This window comes from Aythya marila (genome assembly GCF_965140915.1).
Source record: "Aythya marila genome assembly, chromosome: 4".
Lineage (NCBI taxonomy): Eukaryota > Metazoa > Chordata > Aves > Anseriformes > Anatidae > Aythya > Aythya marila.
Genome location: NC_139045.1, coordinates 19,986,449 through 20,009,751, shown reverse-complemented (window position 1 = coordinate 20,009,751; position 23,303 = coordinate 19,986,449). Strand labels below are relative to the sequence as shown.

The window sequence follows — 23,303 nt, the reverse complement described above, 5'->3', positions numbered from 1 at the left end:
TCTTGTGCAATTTTCTTTCCAAACTAACATAGAAATTGTATTACCAATACAGTCTTGAGGAAAATTCAGGATCTATTGACTTCAGTGGAGTTTGCTGTTAACTGGAGCAAAGCCAGGGTCTCCCTTACAGCATTTATAGTTACATGGTGAATATACTTAGCAATGACCTGAGGTCTTTCTAGAGCTGCTTACTTCATAATTCTAGCTTCATGTTAGCTCGTGCATTGCTTTCTCGAACCTACAGGAAGCACCTTGTGTTCCTGCCACGGTTCTGTTCATCAGCAGTTAAAAGTCAGCTAGTAAATGCCAGGCGTTGCAGAACGACGACGTGCTCCGCTTGGCACAGGCAACAGAATGTTAAAACTGTGGGGGTGACCCTTCGCTCGGGCTGGGGTATATCATTACCTTGAAATGCTCGTGCATTGCTCTCCCTGGTTTGTTGGTGTCTTGTGGCGGCGGTTGGTTTTGTTTTGAAGTGGCCTTTGCCTCCCATTGAGGTGATGAACAGCAGACGGACTGCTTGCTAAAGGGTAGGCAAAGCAATCTGTTGCTTCTTGGGAAGCTCTGGTTACGTGACCTATGTATTCCTAAGGCAGCACAGCTGTGTAGAAATCCATGTGTTGTCCTTTAATTTTTTTGTCAGTTTACACTTTCTGACTAAAACATCAACACTACTGTTTTTCCCTGGTGTCGATGACTTGGTATTCTTATTACGATGATTTATCTATTCCCTTTTTCTTCCTTTCTTATTAAGTTTCATCAGCAAAGAGGATGCTACTTCAATCGTTAACCACTCAGACCCTTAACCATTCAGAAATTCTCTGTGTATTTACACTGTTTAATACATCCTTAGCATTGTTTTTTTTGGGGGAGTGGGGGTGATAGGGCATCTGTAAGAATTACTGTGACTATACCAACCAGTTCTTGTGCTTCCTGCCTTTATTAATATTAGGCTACCTTTTCCAGGAAAACAAACAAAACCCAACAAAACCACTTTGTTAAAGCACAGTATTTGCTACTCCTTAGTTTGTACAGGTCTATGGTGCAAGGCGGTGCTTCAGTGACAGCCTACAGTGATTCACACAGTGAGAAAAGGACAAACTACATGACATTTGCTTGTATAATCAATCCACTATTAGTTTATAGAGCTGTAAGAAGACACACATGCAGTGGGTTTAAGCTAACCTAGCACTGCAAGGATATGTTTACCTCAGAGGTAATAGTTCTAGCTAAATAAGGCCTTGGCCAGGTTGAAATCACTCCCAGCAGAGGCAGTGTTTGTGCTGATGGAGGAGTTCCTGTGCTGGTGCTTTAACAGCCTAGCTAGTGGAAAGACAAAACCATGTATGTCAGGCCTGAAGAAATAGGTCATTTGTGTCAGGATGCAGCTTGCTGTTCTGCTGTGTTCTTCAGAGGTAGAAGCCCAACACAGCTGGGAGGAAACCAGCTAGCAGTGGAGGCCAGTGTGAGCTGGAGAAGCAGGAACAAGGCGCTACCTGAGGCACTGCTAATAGCTGCGTGACTGCTCAGGGAAAGAAAGGCTGCTGCCTGCGTGCTCTACTTCTTTGTGTGTTTTGTCTTTGGCAAAGAAAACCTTGCTGTTTGAACAGAGGTATTAATTTGGGAAAGTTCAGTGTTGCAGGCAGAGCCCCGAGCGTAAGATGTTCCCCCAAACCTGTATGTTCTTAAATCTTAATGCTGTGCTGTCACTACAGAGGAGTTCATGGGATCATTGAATATCTGAGTTGGAAGGGATCTACAAGGGTCATTGAGTCCAACCCCTGGCTCCACATAAAACCACTCAAAAATCAGACCATGTGTTTGAGATCCTTGCCCAAACACTTCTTGAACTCTGTCAGGCTTGGTGCTGTGACCACTGCCCAGTGCCCAACCACCCTCTGGGTGCAGAACCTTTCCCTAACCCCCCAGCCTGACCCTCCCCTGTCCCCACTTCATGCTGTTCCTTCGGGTCCTGTCGCTGTCCCCAGAGAGCAGAGCTCAGCACCTGCCCCTCTGCTCTCCTCGTGAGGGAGCTGCAGGCCGCCATCAGGCCTCCCCTCAGCCTGCTCTGCTCGGGCTGGACAAACCAAGGGACCTCAGCCCCTCCTCATAATGTCTTGCCCTCTAGACCCTTCACCATCTTCATAGCCCTCCTTTGGACACTAACAGTTTGTTCTTCTAATTGTGGGGCCCAAAACTGCACAGTACTTGAGGTGAGGCTGCACCAGCACAGAGTTCTTGTTTTGCTCTTAAGGAAAGGCTTAGGGTGTGGGAACTTCTGCTGGATACACAGGGCGTCTGTTGTGTATTTCACTGTTGTGCTTCAGGAGTGAAAGCTAACTCTGGCAACAGAAGAATTACCTCTGACTAGCATTGTCAAAAAACAAAAAGCCCAGAGTGTTGCTTTTGGGTTCGAGAGTTTTAGGGATGATGCTAAAGTGGACTGACAGGGAACAGTGTGGACAACACTAGTTGCCCATATATATAACCTGCATGCACTTGGTGGTGGGGAAAAAAATCTCAGTACAAGGACAAATTGACTATTTGTATACAAGCTTGAATAGTTTTGTAACACTTCAGTAGTATGTCATACACACTATATACACTGTGAGAAATGATGGGGGGAAACAGTCTTTTACTCCAAGCAAAATTTATTAGAAGTCTATTCAAGAAAAAAAAACAAACAAACACAGAGACCTTTTGCTTGTAGGAATTCAAAGTCAGTTACCTGAAAGCCAGGTATGAAAAACCTGTATTTTTCTAAAATCAGATACAGAGTAGAAACAGTACTTTTTAAATATCACAGGCAACAGATGTTTAAGTCTTCAATCATAAATGGCATCAAAGATAGGTATTAATCTCACAGCAAAGCTGCATGCAGGTCTAGTTTAAAATTGAAAGCCTCTGAAATATAAAGCTTTTGCCATGAAATCTGCAATAATAAAGGTATGCTGCACAAAGATGTTTCTTTACCTTTGTCTTAATGACATTTCTCAGTAATAAAGACATATGTACATTTAGATTTGGCTGGTAAACCATATTTTAATTAGTAAAGTTTTGCATAAAATGCTATCTTACAGAATTGCACTATCCAGATGTGCTTATGGTAAATAGAGCAAGAAAAGAAAAATGCATTGAAATCTTCTGTATGTGAAGAGGGCAAAGATCAAATAAGGAACTTATTTTTTTTTCTTTTAAATCAACAACCAAATGGCTCTGTACAAAAAGGCAAACATATGTACAAAATGCTACAGAGACTACATACATGTTGATAATTTCAATCCTATACCCATGAGAAACGCAGTAGAAGCTTTTGCCATCTATTAAGGTGCTGAAGAAACGAAATCTGATTTTATTATTATTATTTTTTATAAAGCCATAGTTGTCATCATCCTGTGACTTAATTTCATATGCTATTTATGCTTACCTTTGCTTATGGAAAATTGTGTGTTTTCAAATACTTATTTCATTCAGGAAAAAAAACAAAAAACGAGAACAAAACTCTAAAATGTATCAGTTTTAATAGTTGTGATTTTTTTCTGTACTAAATCCCTAAAAAAGAATGTGTAACTCAGGTTTTGTTAACATAGATATTTATATATTTATATATATATATATATATATATATAGTGAAATAAATCAGTACATGATACTTGTGAATATTTTTAGGTGGCTATGTTAGAGGAAAAAAATCCTTTGCACTAACACTGTTTACTTTCTGCTTCTTAAAATTCCTGTGATACATAAAAACACTAACTTCTCAAATTTCATGTTGCTGACTATTACGACACTTTGATTACAACCATTTAATGTCAGACATCATTAGCAGGTTATTATTGTCTATGCTTAGATCATTGTCTCTTCATGAAATCCTGTTTCCCGAGGTTTTACATATCTTGCACTTCTTACCTTATAACAGAAAACACTATAGCTTTAATAGGGTAAAAAAAGGGTTTATCCAATACCATTGCACCTTCAGAACACTTGCAGTTCTTCCGTTTTTTACTACACTTGCTTGAGATTTTACAGTCACTGTGCATATATTACAACATACAAGTGCAGGCAAAAAATCTATATTATAATTTGTCATTGTAAACCAGTACAATAGGCAAACCTGTGATACGGCAAAGTGAAAGCAACAAATGCTGCCAAGCTAACAAGAACGTGGAAACTCAAAACTTTTTTTTTTTTTTTAAGTTGTAAACAGCAACTTCCCCTCTGTCGTACATGCATGCTGAAATTTTGTATTTTCCATGGTATTTCATACCACAAATGTCTCAAATGAATTTCTCCCTCTCCCTGCACACCTCCCATGGCCATTCGTCTGTGTACCCATCACCAGGCTTTTCCTATTGCGTTTCAAATGAAAAGACTTTTTAAAGCAGGGAGTACTTAAATGTTGAACCGATTCCTCTTGCTTCAGAAAAGCTTAATTATTCAGACTGCAGTCGTTGCTGTAATACTGCTGGAACGGTTTGGTGGATGGGATGGGATGAGGATGAACTGGGTGGCCTCTATTTGAGACTGCAAGCAAGAAAACAGAAGGCCAGTGTAGCATGTTTTCTAGCAGCTTTATGCAGATGTGTTGCAGAGATGCAGCATAAATAAGCAGGAAAAAAAATTCACAGCCTCTTGACATAGTTTCCAGGGAAAGTACCAAAGAATTTGGTTCTTCTTGAGGTTCCTGAAATTAGAAGCAATAGATAAAAGATGGGAATAAGAACAGGAAATCACTGTGTAAGCATGGCCTTTAAATTTTTGGTTAACATTTCACAAACATGTCTACTGTTCTTTACAGTCCAATTACATTGTTTTGAATTTCACTTGTGAGTTGTGAATTTTAACAAATTATAACTGCAGGGAGGAAAAAGCAAAGAAAGGGGCATATTTGATTGAATAGCCTGATTGGATTTAGCACAGATTTTAATGTGCTGAAATTTTGGCTTGATACATAGAAATCATTTAATTTAAACAACATCAATTGTTTGCAATTAAATAATTTGGATTTTTGAAATGCTGAGGACTAATAAGATGATAAAAAAGTTAGCCACTGTGTGCATGAGGGTTTATGCAATGATTAAGCCACCTTGTCTAGACCTAGGTATGAAATCTGTTTGTTCAGTAATAGTTGGTTCTCACAAACAGCCAATTCTGTAGTGGTATTCATGCAAGTTGTAAATTATCATTTTTATTTTTTTTATGAAGAGAGAAGTAATACACGCCCCACTTTGTGTCATGTGGGAGTGACAACAGCGCTGTACAACAAACTGGAGGCACATGTCCATTTATGTCACCAAATCCAAAGTACACAAGTGAAAAATCACCCATTAATATCAGAGGATTTTGGTGGGGATTTCTCCCGATAAAGCCAGGTTCAGGTTTGTTACATTGCATACCAAAATTAATCAGTTTATGAGACACCAAACAAACAGGGCAGCAGAGTTCAGGAATAAAAAGTAAATGAAAAAGGAAACAAATTAAAACATACCCACAAACCATCCATCATCACATTTTTCCATCACATCAATGACATCTCCCTCTCTGAGCTCCAATTCATCTTCGTTCCTAGGAGTATAGTTATATAGAGCCTGAAACCTTAAATAGGACAAACGATGCATTTTAAAAAGAAGAAAGAGCTCTTCGCACCTTTGTTAAAGAAGCTGGTTTAAACATTAACTCATAAGTAACACGCCCTTCAGGTACAGGGGTTTCTTTTGCCTGGTGGAGGACATCAGGGCTAGGTACTTATTACAGCAAACACCCTACTTTATCTGAGGCAATTGCGTGCATCTCGAGTACTGAGAGCAGCTTCTGCATTTGGGCCTCCCTTCAGGCAGGCTTTCCTAAAGCTGCCCTCTCGCTGGTGGGACAGCCTTTGCTAGCCTGTGTTTTTTCCTCTGTCATGCTAAAGTAGGAACAGGTCAAAATGTTACCTGTTTACCCGCAGGGCTGAAGGGGATGGTCTTCCAAAAGGCTTCTGTACTAAAGGAAGAGGAGGTATGGTAGTGAAAGTGAGAAAAAAAATTCTGGGAAGGGCACCTGAATGATACGCAGAGGTAGTGAATAGAAAAGGAGGGAAGCTGGGCAGGTGAAATGAGAAGAAACAGGTTCTACACTGACAGGTACATCCGAGGTACCTGGTCAGTTGCAAGTTTAGTGTATGCCCATATACCTCATGGGTATAGAGGTCTCTGGGCCTGCCTTGAAAATGCCCAACTGTCACAGCAGCCTCAAAGCTGGACAAGTAATGAAAAAAAAAAAAAAAAAGATTACAATGGGAGAAGTGGTAGAGGAAAAAATACATGTGAGCAGTGCCTCCCTTCAGAAGGGAGCTAAAAAGAAGAAGAATGGGTAGGGGCAGTCATGTGTGAAAGAAGGTGAAGCATCCAAGACTCCGACCAAAAACAGGTTGAGGGCAAGGCTATATAGAGGAACTTCTTGAGTTCTTAAAAACAAACAAAAATTTCAGAGAGTGAGGGAGTGTCTTGAGTCCAACTGGGAGACGCAAGGATGGAAATTAAAGCACTGTTCAGACCCTCCCCTCTGCCAGGGGCTGCAGTTCAAAGGATGTGAGGTGGATAATTGGAAAGAGCTACGAGACTGGGACGTTTCTTATTTTTCATTTCTCGTCAGCTTTTAATTGAGTTTCTTGGAACTGAAAGAACAGCAATAAACTCCTAGCGGGGGGAGCTGTGGGTGCTTAGCCAGACAGCCCGTGGGAAGATTGCAGCAGAAGCCCATGAGCCCCGCAGAGCTGGAATCTGCCTGCTTCCTAACCATCTGCGCACAGCGACGGCTCTGCATGTAAAGGAGCAGGGTACGACTGCAGGAATTATAGAAGGGAAAGAGTTCTGATTTCCCACTGCTGAAACAAAGCATCATCCTCGTGATGCCCATTTTTTTTTCTTAGCAACAGTTCACTGGCTGAAACTGAACATCGCTGCTTTTCCTCTCCCCACTAAAAACACAGTAACTCCCCCTTTGATGTGTTCCTACAGAAAATGCCTGAATGATAACAGAGCTAATGGAAAAGTGCTTTTTTCTTTTTTTTTTTTTTTTTCCCCTCCATGGCTTAAATGAGACTTAATTCAGTAAAAAAATTCCCGTTCCTGAAAATCCCATTTGAAAATCATATATACAGTAAGGTGCTAGGCTTGGTGTAATGATGGTCTTCTTGAATAAAGCATACTTATTTTTCACAGTGCTGATTTGGAGAAACAAAAGGCAATGTTCCAAGAAAGTTATTTTTAACTTAGTTTCCCATGACTGGCAGTTCCCTCTCCATATCTGAAAAGTCTGAACTTGTACTTTAATCATACTAACCAAATGAAACAGGACGGTCATTTAACCAATTACCTTTGATAATTTGCCTAGAGCAAATAAGAACAATCTGTGCAAAAATTAAATGGTAATACTGTTTTCTGTCATGGTTATCACTATTCCAGGAAAGCAGAGCTATGATGATATTCCAAAAATGATTAAATACAGCTCCCAAAGATACAGGAATTGCAGATGTACCGTGTCATGAATAGGATTCAAGCCAATTACTTAATCAAATACAGTAACAAAAACCTCCTAATTAGCACTCTTCATACTTCAGAAATCTAGTTTTAATAATTTTTAGCTAATCCATTTCAATAACTCCTTTTGTAGTCATTTCATTCACTTTTTGCTAATCTAGGATTTTTTTTAAATACAAAAACTACTATTTAAATACTGACAGAATACATATTCAAGACAACAGTTACTTCACAATTTAAATTTATTTCTGTTTGTTATTTTAGGATTGAGTGCCTTTAGTCATGAACTACTAAAATTATACTGAACAAAATTAATTAGATAATTATTGTTTGCAAAACAGAGAGAGGTGCTTCAGTACACTCAAGAATTCTAACAAAAGCTTGAGAAAAATGGGTTCAGTGAGACTGAAAGCAGAATACCCAGTTTTCATTATACATTACATGTGGTCTTGGTATTTGGTAACTGTTTCCTCCTCTTTTCTTGTCGTTTCTTCAGTTTAACCATTAAATATTCTTAGATGCTAAGCCTTAATTACACTTAGGAGAACTCATCTAATAGGGCTTCTTCCAAAGCTCTCTGATGCTAGAGGAAGAAGGGCTACTACTTTCAATGATCAGTGGAGCAGGATTAAAAAAAAAAGTAATTCAAAAGGATCTTGCATTGAACTTGGATTCTATAGTCAGCACTGAAACAGTCTTACATGCTTTATCTTGAGTTCTTACATTGTTTGTGAAAATACAACCTGAGCTCTAGGTTCTCCAATTTCTAACTTTTAAGTTGCATATGTAAATACTACCAAAAAGCCTGATCCTGCATTCCCGTGAATAACATTATCAAGTTATTTTTTCTCTCCGTTAACATTCAGAACTGTTTCTGAAGAATCTGTGTTGTCAGTAGAGCAGATGAGTTGGATTAATGCTAAGTCTTTAACTGGGATTCTGCTGAGATGTAACAAGGGAGAGAACAACAACAGAATAAGTCAAACTTCGGTTCTACAAAATTCTTACCCCTTTTAAGTATAATCGATGGAGAGCAGCAAGATGACATGTCTGCCTTACTTTGATGTAAATTATACAACTTGGGCTTTGCCCTCTGGGACCATCTTGGCTACCTTCCTACATCATGTGGTTATCTGGACATTTCTGAAATCCCCTCATAATTGTACTTGGCAGGTTAACAAATTATTTGAAGATGTGCTGGCTATTGCTTAAAAGTTAGGTTTTGGTTTAGTAGACAAGAAGTATACTTACGGTTCCCCCCCAGTGTGTATGTTTTCATGAGCAAGCACAGGGCGCTGTGGCTGAAATGAAATGATTTGAAATGTAATAAAGATTTATAAGCTAAGGTCCAAATAGTTGGATAGGTGCATGATGCTTAGTTGCTTGAGAGCTCATATTCTACCTTATGTAAAACAACCCCCCCACATACCCAACCTCGCCTTAAATTCTTAAGAGATGTTGCAAGCAACAGAATCATGGCAGGTTTAAAGATTGATTTTTTGGAGGACAAGATAAAAACTAAAACAAAACTGAACTTTTTCAACAATCTATTTATAGTATAGTGAAAAGCTGGAATAGAACCTTGCTGCCTCGTCACTGTGAAACAGAAAGAGAATTAGATAAATCAAATGCAACTGATGAACGTTATACATTCCTTGGGTGAAGTATATTTTTAGATAAGCAAAAATAAAATCTTGTATACTTAACGGCAGAATTTAGACTATCCATAGACAAACAACATTCCAATTTACATTACACACACAGGGTACTAACTTGGCATAACATGCTACGCTTTAATTCTGTTCTAGCTCAAGGGGCAGCACAAAGCCATGCAGGCTGTTGGGAGGCAAAGAACAGAGAGAATTTTTGAATGAACGCAAATGTAATTGTGTGAAAATAACAACTAACACTTTTACTTAAGTAGTAGTAGTAATACGTATTTCCAGTGCAAAGCTTTATGAAAGGATTATCTTTCCCCCTTTAGAGGTGGGTGATGCACCATTTATATCTAGTAAATTTAAAATGGAAATGAAAAATATTAGCCCCCTATGGAAACCACATCCTGCTTAGGGAGACATTGAATTACACACATTACAGCCTGGCTCAGGCTAGAAATACCAGGAGCAGCTGCTTGGAAGAGCACTTGATGTGAGCAGTGTTGACTGAGGATGCCCTATAGTCATGCTGTGGAGACTGACAGTTTGTACAGGTCTAGGAACTGTGTCTGTTCTGGAAGCGTGGATATCAAACACAGCTTGTGACACTTTCTTTCATGAACTGAGTAAACTGCAACCTGATCTTGAAGCCATGGGGTTTGTGTTAGTGTTCCATGCTTTCTCTTGCCCACGTTTGACTGTTCCAGTCCATCTTGCTTCAGTTCACTCAAAAAAGGTGATGCAGTCTTCCATGGGAGAAGGGCGTGGTATCTAACCCACAGCCTGATGATACAAATTGAATGTTAAAATGCATTAATTTTTTTTTTCTTCTTCCCAATACCTCCAGATGAAATTGAAGTAGTTAATTTCTTTTCATCATGTTTGTATGTTTACATGTAGAAAATATTGTGAATGTTTTCCACTTTATCTTCATAGTGTATGTAGTGTAATTATAACAAAGTGCCTAGGGATGCAGGAAGGCAGGTAACAGAACTTTTATTCATATCCATGAGAGGGAAACAGGTTCTAAAGGGGCAAGAAAGTCTATTCTAAGCTCTGACTCTCTCTTTTCCCTCATTTACCTCTCGTCACATATAAGAAAGATGGATGATTTTTGCTTAGAAATACAACAAAGATTTCAAATTAGATATTTCAGTTCCTGTTAAAACCCCTTCAACAGCTGAATTATCAAACAAGAAGAGAATATCCCACTGGGCAGATAGCCTGGTGTTTGGATCGGAATCTGAGTTTATTCTCTGCTCATCTTTCGTCAGGTTTCAAACTAAGCTGAATGAGAAAGATAGTCAGAGATGCAAGAAAATTGAGGTTACAATATCTCTTGCAAACAATGAAAGTCAATGTCATGCTACCACAAATGACTTAATGCTTTGAACATATACTGTGCCAAGAAGAAATTTGATAGGTCAATATTATCTTCTTTTTCTGCATATGCTTCAGCACTGTAAAATGATTTTCTGATATTTAACTACTCTTGAAACAGATGATAGAAGATCTATGTGAGTAAGGATTTTCAAGTCTATGTTTTTGCTACAGAGGAAAGTTTGGCTGAGTTAGGGTCTGGGAAAATGAAGGTGGAATCATCTGTGCTATGTCTGAACAGGGGACCCTGGATCTCTCTATCTGAATGTATTCTTTTATAGTAACCCAGCTTATTTTAGGGAGCTTTTCCCCCATTTTCATTCCCCCATATACAGTGGTATTGGCTAGAATGGGACTGTTGCAAATTCTGGCTAATTGTGTTCAAGAGATACAATGAAATGTACCCCGCTATGGTAGCTCTTCATGTTTAGAATTTCTGTCTTTCAGCTATGCCTAGGTTCACTACACTATCCTGTTTCCTTGGTAAAAATAGTAGGGCCTAATCTCAAAAATGTTAAGAAGTGTGTAGTCAAGTCAATGGCCCCAGTGGTGCACTTGACCTTCGTGCATGATTGATGTATCCTTGCCTATAATAGTTCTGTATAGTCCTGAACATGTAACTTAGGTGTGCAATTTATGCTTTTGTAGTTTTGGAATTAAATTCATAAATGCGCTAAGTATTGACGGATACAGTTCTCTTAACGTACCATCTGCACGCGATTCATGCAAAATTAAAATAGGGCTTAATCCCTTTTTCATGGTGCTTATTCCTTTCATGGTTATTACTCCCGGTTGGACTTTCTCTGAGATGGTGCCGGTCCAGTTATAAGAATGCTGATCTTCTTATGATTGAATTGTTTCTGTTCAGTGATGAAGAAAGCACTGTCTTCTCGTACCTTGTTGCAAATAAGGCCTTCCCTAGACTTTTTGAAGAATTAAACAAAGCTGCTTATCTTAGGTTGAAACTTTGTAAAGGGAACCACCAGAAAAAAGATAATCTAAGATCATGAGTGATCTACTTGGAAAACAGTTCAAGAGCCGAACATTAAGAAGCTGATGCAGAGAATAATTTAGTCCTAAAGAGAAAGTAAAACATAACCCACAAATTCAATTTTGGTTCTTTTCATAATTCAAATCAAATTTTTGTGCCAAACACAGGCAAACTCTAAACAATTGGACCCCCTCCTCAAAAAAAAAAAAAAAAAAAAAAAAAAAAAAAAAGTAGAGTCGTTACATGTTATTGTTATATTACAGTTAGGAAGAGAAAGGTGAAGGGAAGGTTTCAAGTGAACTCAACACAGTAGTGACAAAATATCTTGAAAAGCACACGGACTAAAAGAACGAGAACTTAGCATCACAAAAGCCTGTATCACATGCAGTGATGTATAATTTTAACTCCTGCAAACTATAATTTTAATAAACTAGCAATACTTGGAAATCAGAAAAGAACAAGCTGTATATAAAGAATCTCAATCTTTTGTATGTTGTAGCACTGGAAATACTATGTAGTACTGCTGAGATACAATACACTAACAGACTTATAAGTTTTGGCACACAAAAACCTGTTGGCTTTACTCAGACATAGCACAGAAGCACAATCGGAGGAAAACACAACATACTGATAGCGTTCAGACACTTGGGTGAACGTGAAGTACTGGAAGACCAGACACTGAGATCCTGGTATATGGAAATGCTGTTACTGCATACTGGGCAGCCAGTACCGTACCCTGTGTGAATAGCTGGGACCTCTGACAGGTGAGCTGCAGGATCTCTTAGTCATCACAGGGCTACGAGGAGGTTTACCCATAACAAATAGCTCTCTCTTTAAATTAGCCTAGAAAAACCACAAAAACTGTGTCAATTGAGAGTTTAAGAATGAAGCACCATGGGATGTTTGCTGCTTCATTCACACATGCAAACTGGACATGCTTTCCTCAGTAACAAAGACACGTATGCTGCAGGTGCAAAGGAAGGTACTATTAGTAGATGGCATTTTCATTGTTGCATCTTTTTTCCAAGGGCTTGCTGCTCTGACATGTGCACTCAGGCATTACAGATAAAAGATTATTCAGGCACTAGGTATGCATTTGAAGTAAGACAAGCTACTGGAAGTGTACCTACTGAAGTGACTCAGTCAAGGCAGGAAAAATGCAGCAGCAATGTTATCTTGGAAATGCCAATGACAAATGTTATTGGTTGCCGTTAGACAACAGACCTTACATTTGCGTTTAGAAACCAGCTATGCACTTGATGGAAAGTACTGCAAGGACAAGTCTGGAGTTTGTTACCATCACAGGAAATCAGCTAAATATTTGACAGAAATGTGTACATCCTACCATAGTTAATAAACAGCAGCACGCTGTCTTGGAGATTCTCGGGAGTAGGTTTTATATACTCCCAAGAGAGATTCCCTCCATTTATTTTCAGCTGGGTTAATGTGCCTTGCTCAAACAAGGACAAGGAATATCAGGGCCACCTAAAAAAGAATCTCAGTGCCTTTCTGCTTCCTTTATTCAAAGTGGGAGAAACAAAATGTGGTACTGTGTTTTACCCCTTCCTAGAGGTGACATGACAAATGTTGCCATTTGTCATGTCCAAGGCCCATGACAAATTCATCTGCTGGCAAGAATTCCTGTGTCTCTTCCCTGCTTCAGAAAATACAGCATAGCTTGTGAACCTTAAGACTTCTTGAAGTCTGATATATCTGAGTCTTCCGTTGTCATTGCAGTCTATGATGTAGTAGGTTTTTCGACAAGGATGTATTTTTTGCCATGGATTTCACGGTCACTTTTCCTAGGACAGTTTCTGAAACATTTTACATGTATGTGCCCTTTTTCTCCTTGTCATAGGGACAGTCTCTGGAAGTCAACACTGGAAACTGACTGTGGGGCTAAGCTGCACTGGGAATTGACCTTATTATCTGTCTAGCCATAGACTCTTTCCAGAACTCATTTTTCTGCCCCAGAGCGTAGCCTTGAAGAGGGAATAATCTTTGTTCAGGTCTTGGCTAATAGAGCTGGTGTTTGGAATGTTACCCTACGCAGTAGTGCTTTACTGTGAAACTTGGGACTGTTCTCCTAGGTTTTAAATTGAAATTGAAAACACTTTAAAGTATTACTTAGTTTCTGTGTACTTTGATATGATCCTGGTTCTTTCAATTAATTAAGAGTTACTGAAGTTCTGGTATGGAATTGAAATTGAGTTGACTGGTATCTCTTTGCACTATTTCATTGTATTATAATGGTTATAGTTTTATCTTGCTTTTCATCTGAAAAATGCCTATCTTACTCTGCCATGTGCTATGTTATTAATGTTAGTAAGGGAGAAAATGCATTGGAAAAGATCATACCCAGTGTTAGCCTTGCGGTTATATGTGAAGATTTGCAACAATCCATACTCGAGAGGTGCAATTACCTTTAACGTTGTAGCGTCTTTCTCCTGCCGATGTAAGAGTTTAGAGAGGAGAGGAGGTGAGAGGGAAGCAGTAGATGGGGATGTTGAGTGAGAAGCTGGTGCCTTGGCAGAGTGAAATGGTGGATTAGAAGGGAGGTGGGAAGGAGGATCAGACTCTCCTGATGTTCCCATAGAAAGCAGAGCTGGCTTAAACATTCAAGAAAAATAAGATGTAATTGTGCTGTACAACCAGCTGGTAAGGACGTAAAATGCCCACTGAGCCATGTAACTACCGTGAACAGTCAGAAATGGGATGCTAACTTTATTATTAGTCAGTCTACTACTCTGGGAGAAAACTCTTCCCTCAGAAATTAAAACAGGTTGCTATTTGGGGCAGTGGATTTCACCTCTATTCTTGCGTTTTGCTTCTGTGTTGTTCAGGTCAAGTAAGGGCAAAGAATGTCTGCATATCCTTCTAATTAACTAGCTTTACATTTGTCTGAAAACTTGTTTTACCATTTTGTATGAGCTAGCCAAAACAACTACCTGAATGGACTCACTGTTGAAGTAAGTGCTGGACTGAGAAAAATCTTTTCTAAATTTTTGCCTGGAAACCACACAAACTGCAGCAAAATCATGGCATTAAATGGCTAGCACACATTCAGGATAGTTCAGTGTTGTACTGTCCCAGAGAGGAACCAGGGCAGGCATTAGGGAGAAGGATTTGCTTAACTGCCAAACATAATCTGATCTGTTATTAGTCACATTCTCGTAACAGGGTCTACTATAAATATATCAGCTTGTGAAGTGACACATGCGAGGTCCAAACCTCTGAGTCTCTGCAGGAGACGTGTCCTTCCCTCAATACTGCTGCCAGCATTCCTGGGGTCCTGTACTCAGAAGGGGCAGCACATAATGGGATGGTGAGGAGGATGGCTCACTGGGTTTTTGTGTCGGAAACTTGATGGGAGCTAACAAGGACAGAAGGGGAAGGATCAGCAGAACTGAGACGCCACAGAACTGACGATGGTGTCTACACCTGCTTCTGGGAAGGAACTGTGCCCTGACAGTTTGTATTCAGCACAATAGAATAAAACTGTGCCTGTACACAGTACATTAAAAGCATAAATACAAGAGAAGGCAAAGAATACTTGTACTAAGATATCTGAACACAGAAGCCGTGTTTTTTCTGAAATTAAGATACCTTGTTGATATTCGGTGAGGTGCATCCTTCACAACTTACTATGGAATCTCTTGTACTTGCTACTGGGAATGCTAAGGTGTCCTGCCTCAGATCCTCCTTTATATAGAGCTTTGTCAGTTCTGTTGTGTCTTGTGCTTCTCTGGAGAAATCCGGTTCTTGAGGCTTTGACTGAAACCCTAGGTCAACTGACAAATCTGCTGCACAGATCTCATCTTCGTTTTCACCAGTTGCAACTAGCGCTGTGGAGACAGAGCCACCTTTACGTGGCAAAGGGACGTTACAGAGACCACCACCACCATGTTCACCTTCTCTGGTAGTATCTGACCAGTCTCTAGCTGCTTTGGTGACCGAAGAGCCAAGTATACCTTGCAAGTCTTTATCTTTTCTTGGTTTGGTAGTGTTGCTTGTATGCTTGTGTGTTATGTCATGAGAGGAACCGGCTGAAGATGAGGTAGAGGTAGATTGGAGAAAGGGCTGAGGAAGGGCTGTAGGAGAGCTGAGAGAGACCTCTGTGTATGGAATAAAATGATCATCCTTAACTCGGTGAATTCTGTTACATGGGGAGATTGCTATGGATTGAGCTGTTGTTAATGCCAAAGAACTGAGTTCTTCTAAGTCACAAAGAAAACTGTCTGGAAATGGTGGAGGAGGTGAGATGCACAAGCTTGTAGGTGAAAAACCAACAGGTCTTGCAAATGAGTAGCTAGTGGCAGCCTGGAGAGTCTTTTGATCGTTGTGTGACCAAGAGGAGGAATAGTATCTAGGAGGTGGGGACAGTGCTTGGGAAGGCAACTTCAAAAATAAGAAAAACATGGGAATTTAAATAAATAAATAAGCACGACAGAGAGTTAGGATATGAGTAGACTGGAAAAGAAAAATGTCTGTGCTATCATCTGGATTATAGGGTATGGTTTCAGTGAGCACGGGTGTCTGAAATCATTAGTACATGAATCAGAACAGCAAAAAAGACATTTGAAAAATGAAACTGTATCAGGTTCTGGCCTGGGACTTAAATGTCAAACATCAAGACAGATCTGGATCATTACATTCAGGAAGGCAACCTGCATTTGATCTGCTAAAGTTATGTTATGTATGGCTTTCTGTTAGTGAGCCTGTCACAGCTTATTAAATCATACAATTAAAATTAATGCGATTTTCCCCAATGAGCACAGTATTGTCAGAAGTACACTTCAGGTGTCTCAAAGTATTTCTTTAAAGCTCTAACAACAGTGGTCATTTCTAATTATCCTAATATTAATATTTGTACTTCTCAGTGCATGCTTAAGAAACATCTTAAATACATTGCATACTTTTATTAAGGCATAAGCAGCTACAGAATGCAGTTTTCCTTAAAAGTAACCCTACTGGTTTAAAATAACATCAACATTTGTGAAAGGTACATTCTATCCTAACTGAATGTAGGCAGTCAACAAAGCTTTTAAAATAGTGACAGCACAGTATACAGCAGTATATTTTGAGTAGCATTACATAATATTGATTGAAGTATCCTTCTGGTAAAAGAAACGTCCTTTTGTAAGAATGAGAGACTGGTGAGTCATACGTACACAGCATCAGTAGATATCCATTGCTTCAGTAAATACTGAAAATGCATTTTTGTAACTATTAATCCTCAAAGTTAAAATTGAATTGAAAATATTTTGATCTCATTGTTTTAATTATGCAGAAAGATTAGATTATTTGGACTAATTTAGATTTTAAATATTACACTAGAAAATAATTTCAACTGGCCAAATTAACATCACAGAGAAGAAAGGTTAATTTACTTACCTTCTGCTGGAATTTTCTTGAGGCAAATGGCTTTATTTTAAAGTTAGGCAAACCTTTGCAATAGAATCTTCTGTACCAAAGTATACAGTCTACAGACGGGTACAATGCAGTCTGCTAAAACATAGCTGGGCTGTTATGAACAGCATTCCAGCTCTGTCCTTCATCTTTACTCTTGAAAAAGAGCTTCCAGCCCATAGTTTAGGGATCATACTATGGTCCAGGAGACATTGCCATTTTTTGCATCCTGTGGCTACAGGCTGTTCTAGAGCTAAAGTTATAGACTCTCTAGGCCAAGTTAAGGAGAGCAGAGCTTGCTCTTGATATATATTATTTATTTTTATTGCCATTAGGCCAGAGACATTTAGAGCAATTGCTCTAGCAACAGGAGTGATAAAGTGAGTTACATGCTAAAAAAAACAAAAAACAAAACAACAAACAACAAAGGAATAGGAAGAGGGGTCTCAGCACTTGTGGTAAACTCCAGAACTCCTTCAGGCCTGCTAAAGCCCTTCTAGGTAGTCAGGAACAAGACGGCTTTCTCATATGGCATTGCCACATCTGAGTCCAGTTGTAAAAAAATGTTTGTTTAAGAATGTCAATAGAGGCTTTTTTTTTTTCCTGGACTGATGCTAGAATCAGATGATTGCAAAAATGTCCTGTGCTATTAAGGTGGCTATTTCCCCTCTCCTGTCCTACAGAACTCATCTGTTACTTAACAGCAGTGGCAGGACAGTTTTGTAATCTGATGTGACTATCACCACTGTAAAAATACACAATGGGGAAAAAGTAGCTGAGTAACTCCTGCTGCAATGCTGGTAACAGTAGTATGAAAGATTTGAGTGTATCTCTACCTGTCTGTAAAGACTAGGTCAAATCTGGTCATTGTAAACTCCCTGTATCAAATACTTGTGGAAGACAGGACAAGCATGTAGCACACTTGATGCTCTGCACCTGCACACTCGAGATGCTTGATCACGGCAGCCTTAAAAAAAGGAGCAGCCATCAATAGCTCTGGAGTTGTCACAGGCTGTACAAACTAAGGTGTTGCACTTCAGGTATGTCTACTAAGTTACTTTAATTATTTGTTTTCTATTCTCAATGGAGATAAATAATGTTATCCAATTAAAAATTCTAGACAATATTCAATATAAATCATCGGGAGCCTTCACGTTCCTCTTGATTTTACTCTTTCCCGTTCAAGGTTTGGGCATTTTATCAACTTACAGGAAAATATAAATAACTTATGAAGTTAAGAAATTACAGGGTAGTTTTAACATGCATGTACTTTTTACCTGAATGCAAATACTCTGAAGCATCACCTGTGCTCAAGGGCATCACTGACAAGGTTATAGGGGTTACACAAAAAACAGCTTTAGCTGCAGGAAGCCTTAGAGACAAGCCTATTCCATAGAAGATGAGAGGAGAGAGGCATCTCCAAATACAGAGAGACAGCTCTGTAGTATGTAGCACTTAAGTTGCCTCATACTCTTGAATCACCTTCAGATTCCTGTAATGAGAAGGGGCCGTAGCTTATGAAGATCAGTCTGAGGATACAGTTGCTACTTCAATTCAACAATATTGTTGGAATGGAAGAGAGAGGAGCTAGTTCTCCTTTGCGATACATTCTCAGGAAAAAAACCTTAAGAGAACTGTTCTAGCAACTACTATAAAGCAACTAATATTGCTTAGCCATAAGCAGTATTTTCAGAGGACACAGTTGTCTATAAATGACATCTTTTGGTATCTGTCCCCAAAGCTGTAAATAAATGTGTAACTTATCTCAAAGCTGAGGCATCTAAATAAGCAGCAGTATGCAAGTAAATGAAAGCAGAAAATGGGGCAAAACCAACTGAAACAAATAGAGGTTAATAGCAGGATACGAGAAAGGTTTATAAATTTCACACACAACCGATCTCCCACACTAAAGAGATGAACAAAACAGTAAAGAGGAAGATTTGGAAAGGAGTCCATCCTTAGTACTCAGAATCATCATAGATAATACATTAATGCTAATCACCATTTGTATACAGAAACTTGCTCAGTTTCTATCACTGCAAAGAGGTTTTGTTCCTGGCACAGGAGTCTGTGAAATATCAAAAGTGAATGATAAACTGGAATACAGGGATCTTCTTTGTAATGTGATTTATGGTGGTTATAAACTAGGAAGGAAAAGAACTCGGAAACTATGACAGGCATTCGGTGTGAAAAATTACAACTATAAAGGTCTGAATCCAAGCTCATTGACAATGTGATGACATGTGCATCACTCCTGGATGACGCAAGGCTGTCACTGTTGTTACACCCATCCAGAGAACTGCCATTGTACCAACAGCCTCCTTGTAGAGCCTCCATGGCAAGAGGAGGAAGGTTATGGTTCACAATCATTAGCTGTTCTCCTTTGCTTTGAAGGGCATAGAACTGAAGGCTCTTGGCAAGATGTGTCCCCCATGCAAACTACCCTCATTTGCCCTTTGCGTGCTTATAGGATTACAGACTTTTAGGATGATGGGTGTATCTTCACTTTGCATTGTGAAGAGTCTGCTAGACATTTCCGTGATGCTCAAATTTTGTCTGAATAGTTTGTTTTTTTTTTGACAGCTTGTTTTTTCTGCCCAGATTTTGACTAGCCCTACTCTCAATAATTTAATAGCTAAAGAAGAAGGCAAAATTCCTGGCAGAAATAAGACTGACATTCTGCCATAAAAATACTTCAATGACAAGCTAGTTATGCAATTCTACATATGTGGGAAAGAAAACAGATTGTACTGAATGCATAAATTATATATTATCTTACCATGTTAACAAAAAATTTACAAGTCCTTCTAAACCCACTCTAGGGGTGATATCTAAGAAAAAAAATCCTTACCTTAGATGAACTTAAGTGGTGTATTCTGTCACTAGAATAGCTGTGGGGTATAGGAGGGTCGGGGTAGTCATCAACACTTTTTGAGGCATTCTTTTTGATGACTTCTACATAGGAAACAGGGAAGATGCCTTGTCTGTTGGTTCCTGGTATTTTACCTTCATACCAATTTTGATCAACTCGCTTAAGAAGAATTACTTTGTCTCCCTGGAACACATTAGAAAAATGAGTTATCAGCAGATGAGTAGTAAATTGAATTTTTAATAGATGATATTATTTTAACAGGTAGTATTATTTTCCCTGCAGTGATGTTTCCCATCAGTCTTTAAAACCTTCTCCATTCTCACATTTCTTTTGCCATTTGTAATAGTCATATATGCCACTACCACTCCAGCAAAAGGAGGCTGGTCATGGACTGCAAATACTCCAAAGGGAATCTCACGTAGTCTCCTACTCTTGGTTGAGAGATTAACGTTTAAATTTTTCTTCTTCAGAGCATAACCTGTTTAAATGGTTGGCCAAAACTGCTAGCTAATATCCTAACAGTAACTAATGCAGTAATGACTAAATTAATTTAAACACCCATTTTTCTCTAAAAGTAAAAATGTTAAATAATGAAATCCATGCAAGTGCTTTGTTATCAAGTAAAATTGTAATACATGAAAGTAAAAAGTTCAAAATGATTTTGTGGGAAAGATGAGAGAAGTGCTTTTCCCAGAAAATGTGCTTGACTAGCAGGTATCTGTGCAAAAAGACAGATGGGCAGTGGCTCACCTACTGGTTTTGGAGAGCCTGGGAATTTGAATAGAAAGCTGGTATTTCTCATTTCAACTCTTCTCTGCAGAGAAACTTCATGAACTCCCTCTTTCATTTTATGTGATATACTTTTTACCACATGCATTTTTGTAACAAATCCTTCCACGTTAGTTTTTTGTTTTAGGGTTTCTGTAATTTTGCTTCTGTAGTTATTTGCGGAGTTATTTGTGGATTTTATACCGCCAATAATAAAGTTCACTTCTGCAGTAATCATCTCAGTGTCTGACAAACCCCAGAAATTAAACACTTGTTTTGCTAATGTACAATAAAAGAGAGCCACCAGGATGTGCATAGGTGAAGTATGCAGAGGCAAAATATGTATAGGCAAAAAACAGACTATTATTAATATGAAATATTTTCAAGAACTGGTACACGCACAAAAATTTGAGCCTTTTTTCCCTAAATTTTGGTGTTTTCTGTATTTTAGATTTCTTCTGCATGAAAAACCTTACCATTGTAGTTATGACAGTGACAAATAAATATTTAAAACAGTGAATGGATAATTGAAATAAAAACTAGAAAATGGGGTGACCAGTTAGATGTTGGCATATACTAATCTACCACATTATATTTTACAGACACAAAATATTTAAACTATTTGCAGGTAGCTGTGAAAGAATGCAAGCCAATGAGCATATGTCAGTAGCTTTGTACTATTATATCACTTTGTGCATAGAAAAATTTATCATGAAAACACTGTAATTACATATACATTAATTCTGTGTAGCAGTAGATACCATAATGATATTTCGATAAAGATAGATCTCAACTGTACCTTTCTAAGTGATAACTCCACATTTGTGTCTGCACTGAAATTATATTTGGCAATAGCTTCTCCAATCTCTCCAATTTGTGCTGGGGGAGGTGGCCTGGCAGGCTGTGCTTTTTCTGGGGGAGAAAGTTTCTAGGAAAAAAAAAAAAAAAGAACCAAACATTTTAATCATTTGCATGTAGTTTGTGGACCTATTATCCAAAATAATTCAAGGAATTAAAACAAAGAACAAACCTCAACATAAGAAATTGGGAATATTCCAACTCTTCCATGGTGTTCACCCTCATACCAGTTTTGATCAATTTTCCTGAGGATATAGACAGTATCTCCTTTCTTAAAAGACAGCTCTCTGTAACAGATTCATTTAAAGATGTTTACAGCTTTACATTTGAACTCTGCTACCTGCATAGCTTCTGCAGTCTTTACAGTTCAGTACTGAAACAGAATGTAGCAGATAAACATTTGGAGAAAAAAAAAGTCATAGTTGTGGTACACTTACCCGTTGATTATACCCTATAAAATGAAATGATTCACATTTATGAATCATCACCAGGTACTATCTGTAAGTTATATGGGCCTAACTTATACTGTGAATACAAGGAAGTATTATTAGTTATTAGCAGAGTAGTTAGGATACAGTCTGCAGGCAAATGTGATGTCGCTTGTATCCCCCGTTTAGATGCTGCTTCTATGACAGGTATCTGAGACATTCTTGTTCTTTATGAATCAGTAGGGTAAGCTACTGAATATATCCTGTCTCCATTGTCTATTACTGCCTTTTTGCAGCAGCATAGCTTGGAGTGCTGCTGTTCCACAGAGATTTCTTTTATGAGCAAACTCTTCAGTAGCATGAACATAGGATTATGTTCTTGCCATTTCAGGTACTCGGGGTGTGTGATTTGCTTAATGTTGGATACTGAAAAAGGAAAGCATTCAAATCATTATGAACATTTTCAGATCCTGAACTGGGTATTATTTGTTGTACTTTTTTTTTTTCTTCTTTTCTCCAAAGAGTTTACCTGCTGTTCTGATAATTCAAATTGTAGTTTTACAGCTATTGCAATTCTAGTGATAATGTTGTACCATATCAAAAGGTTTTTTATACAGCCTGAATCATCAAAGCAACAGCACTAATGGCATACATTCACTCTCCTCTGACTCTCTCATACCCTAGAACAGCATTCCCTGATTTTGTTTTTCTTACAGATCACTGTAGTTTGTTTTGGTAGGGGACATTTCACATCCTGCAGCAAGACTGGGTATGTTAAGACAGACATATTGGAAGATGCTGAGCACTATACAGAATTTTGATAAGAGTACTCTATCTACAACAGCACTTTTAGTCTGGTATCCTGGTGTTGCCTAAGTATGATTCACAGCAAAGAGCATTCAGTGGGCGACCCTCAGGACTCAGGCTATAGAAAGTATTTGTACAAAGTACAAGTACATTGTAGATTGTACAAATACATTGTATTTGTATTCAAGCAAATACAATGGAAAAAATATAATAATTAAAAGACATTTTAATTTCAAAATAACTTCTCACCCAGCTTGCTAATGCAGAGGCTACTGTGACAGAAAGCAGGGTCTTCTGCTTCCGTGGTGTTTTGCTGTTGAAACTGGCTATGAGAGCAGTTAGCTGCATCAAGTGCTAGAGGGACTTTTCTTGACTTATGAATACTTAAACGAACAAAAGTCTAGTACTTACTTAGAAGTCTGAGCTTTAAAGTCATATACAGCTCTAGCTGGCAGTTTCTGAAAAGCAGGCAAAATGATTAATACATTCAGGTAGTACTCCTGTAAGGTAAACTTTTTAACCTTTAAAAAGGTGGCCAAGATCCACCAACCAACCAACCAAAAAGCATAGGCAATTAAATATACAGCTTCCTTTTCTGAGACAATTAGGTGTTTG

The 23,303-nt window shown here is 38.5% G+C and overlaps 2 protein-coding genes across 11 annotated transcripts in view; both read right to left on the bottom strand.

The window, feature by feature from the left end:
* Positions 1-2,639: 2,639 nt before the first annotated feature.
* The window catches only part of SORBS2 (sorbin and SH3 domain containing 2), a 153,738-nt gene continuing 133,074 nt past the window's right edge, over positions 2,640-23,303 (bottom strand). For all 10 annotated transcript variants that reach the window (XM_082759334.1, XM_082759340.1, XM_082759333.1 and 7 more), the window contains 7 exons: positions 23,100-23,146; positions 21,626-21,740; positions 21,395-21,523; positions 19,807-20,010; positions 8,772-8,821; positions 5,489-5,595; positions 2,640-4,684 (listed from right to left, as the gene is read on the bottom strand). In XM_082759334.1, the coding sequence (XP_082615460.1) occupies positions 4,623-4,684; positions 5,489-5,595; positions 8,772-8,821; positions 19,807-20,010; positions 21,395-21,523; positions 21,626-21,740; positions 23,100-23,146 (714 nt within the window). In that variant the 3' untranslated portion in view covers positions 2,640-4,622. The remainder of the gene's footprint in view (positions 4,685-5,488; positions 5,596-8,771; positions 8,822-19,806; positions 20,011-21,394; positions 21,524-21,625; positions 21,741-23,099; positions 23,147-23,303) is intronic.
* On the bottom strand, positions 13,993-16,911 carry LOC309877692 (uncharacterized protein). The gene has a single exon (XM_082759341.1). The coding sequence runs from the start codon at positions 15,963-15,965 to the stop codon at positions 15,144-15,146; it is 822 nt and encodes a 273-aa protein (XP_082615467.1). The 5' UTR covers positions 15,966-16,911; the 3' UTR covers positions 13,993-15,143.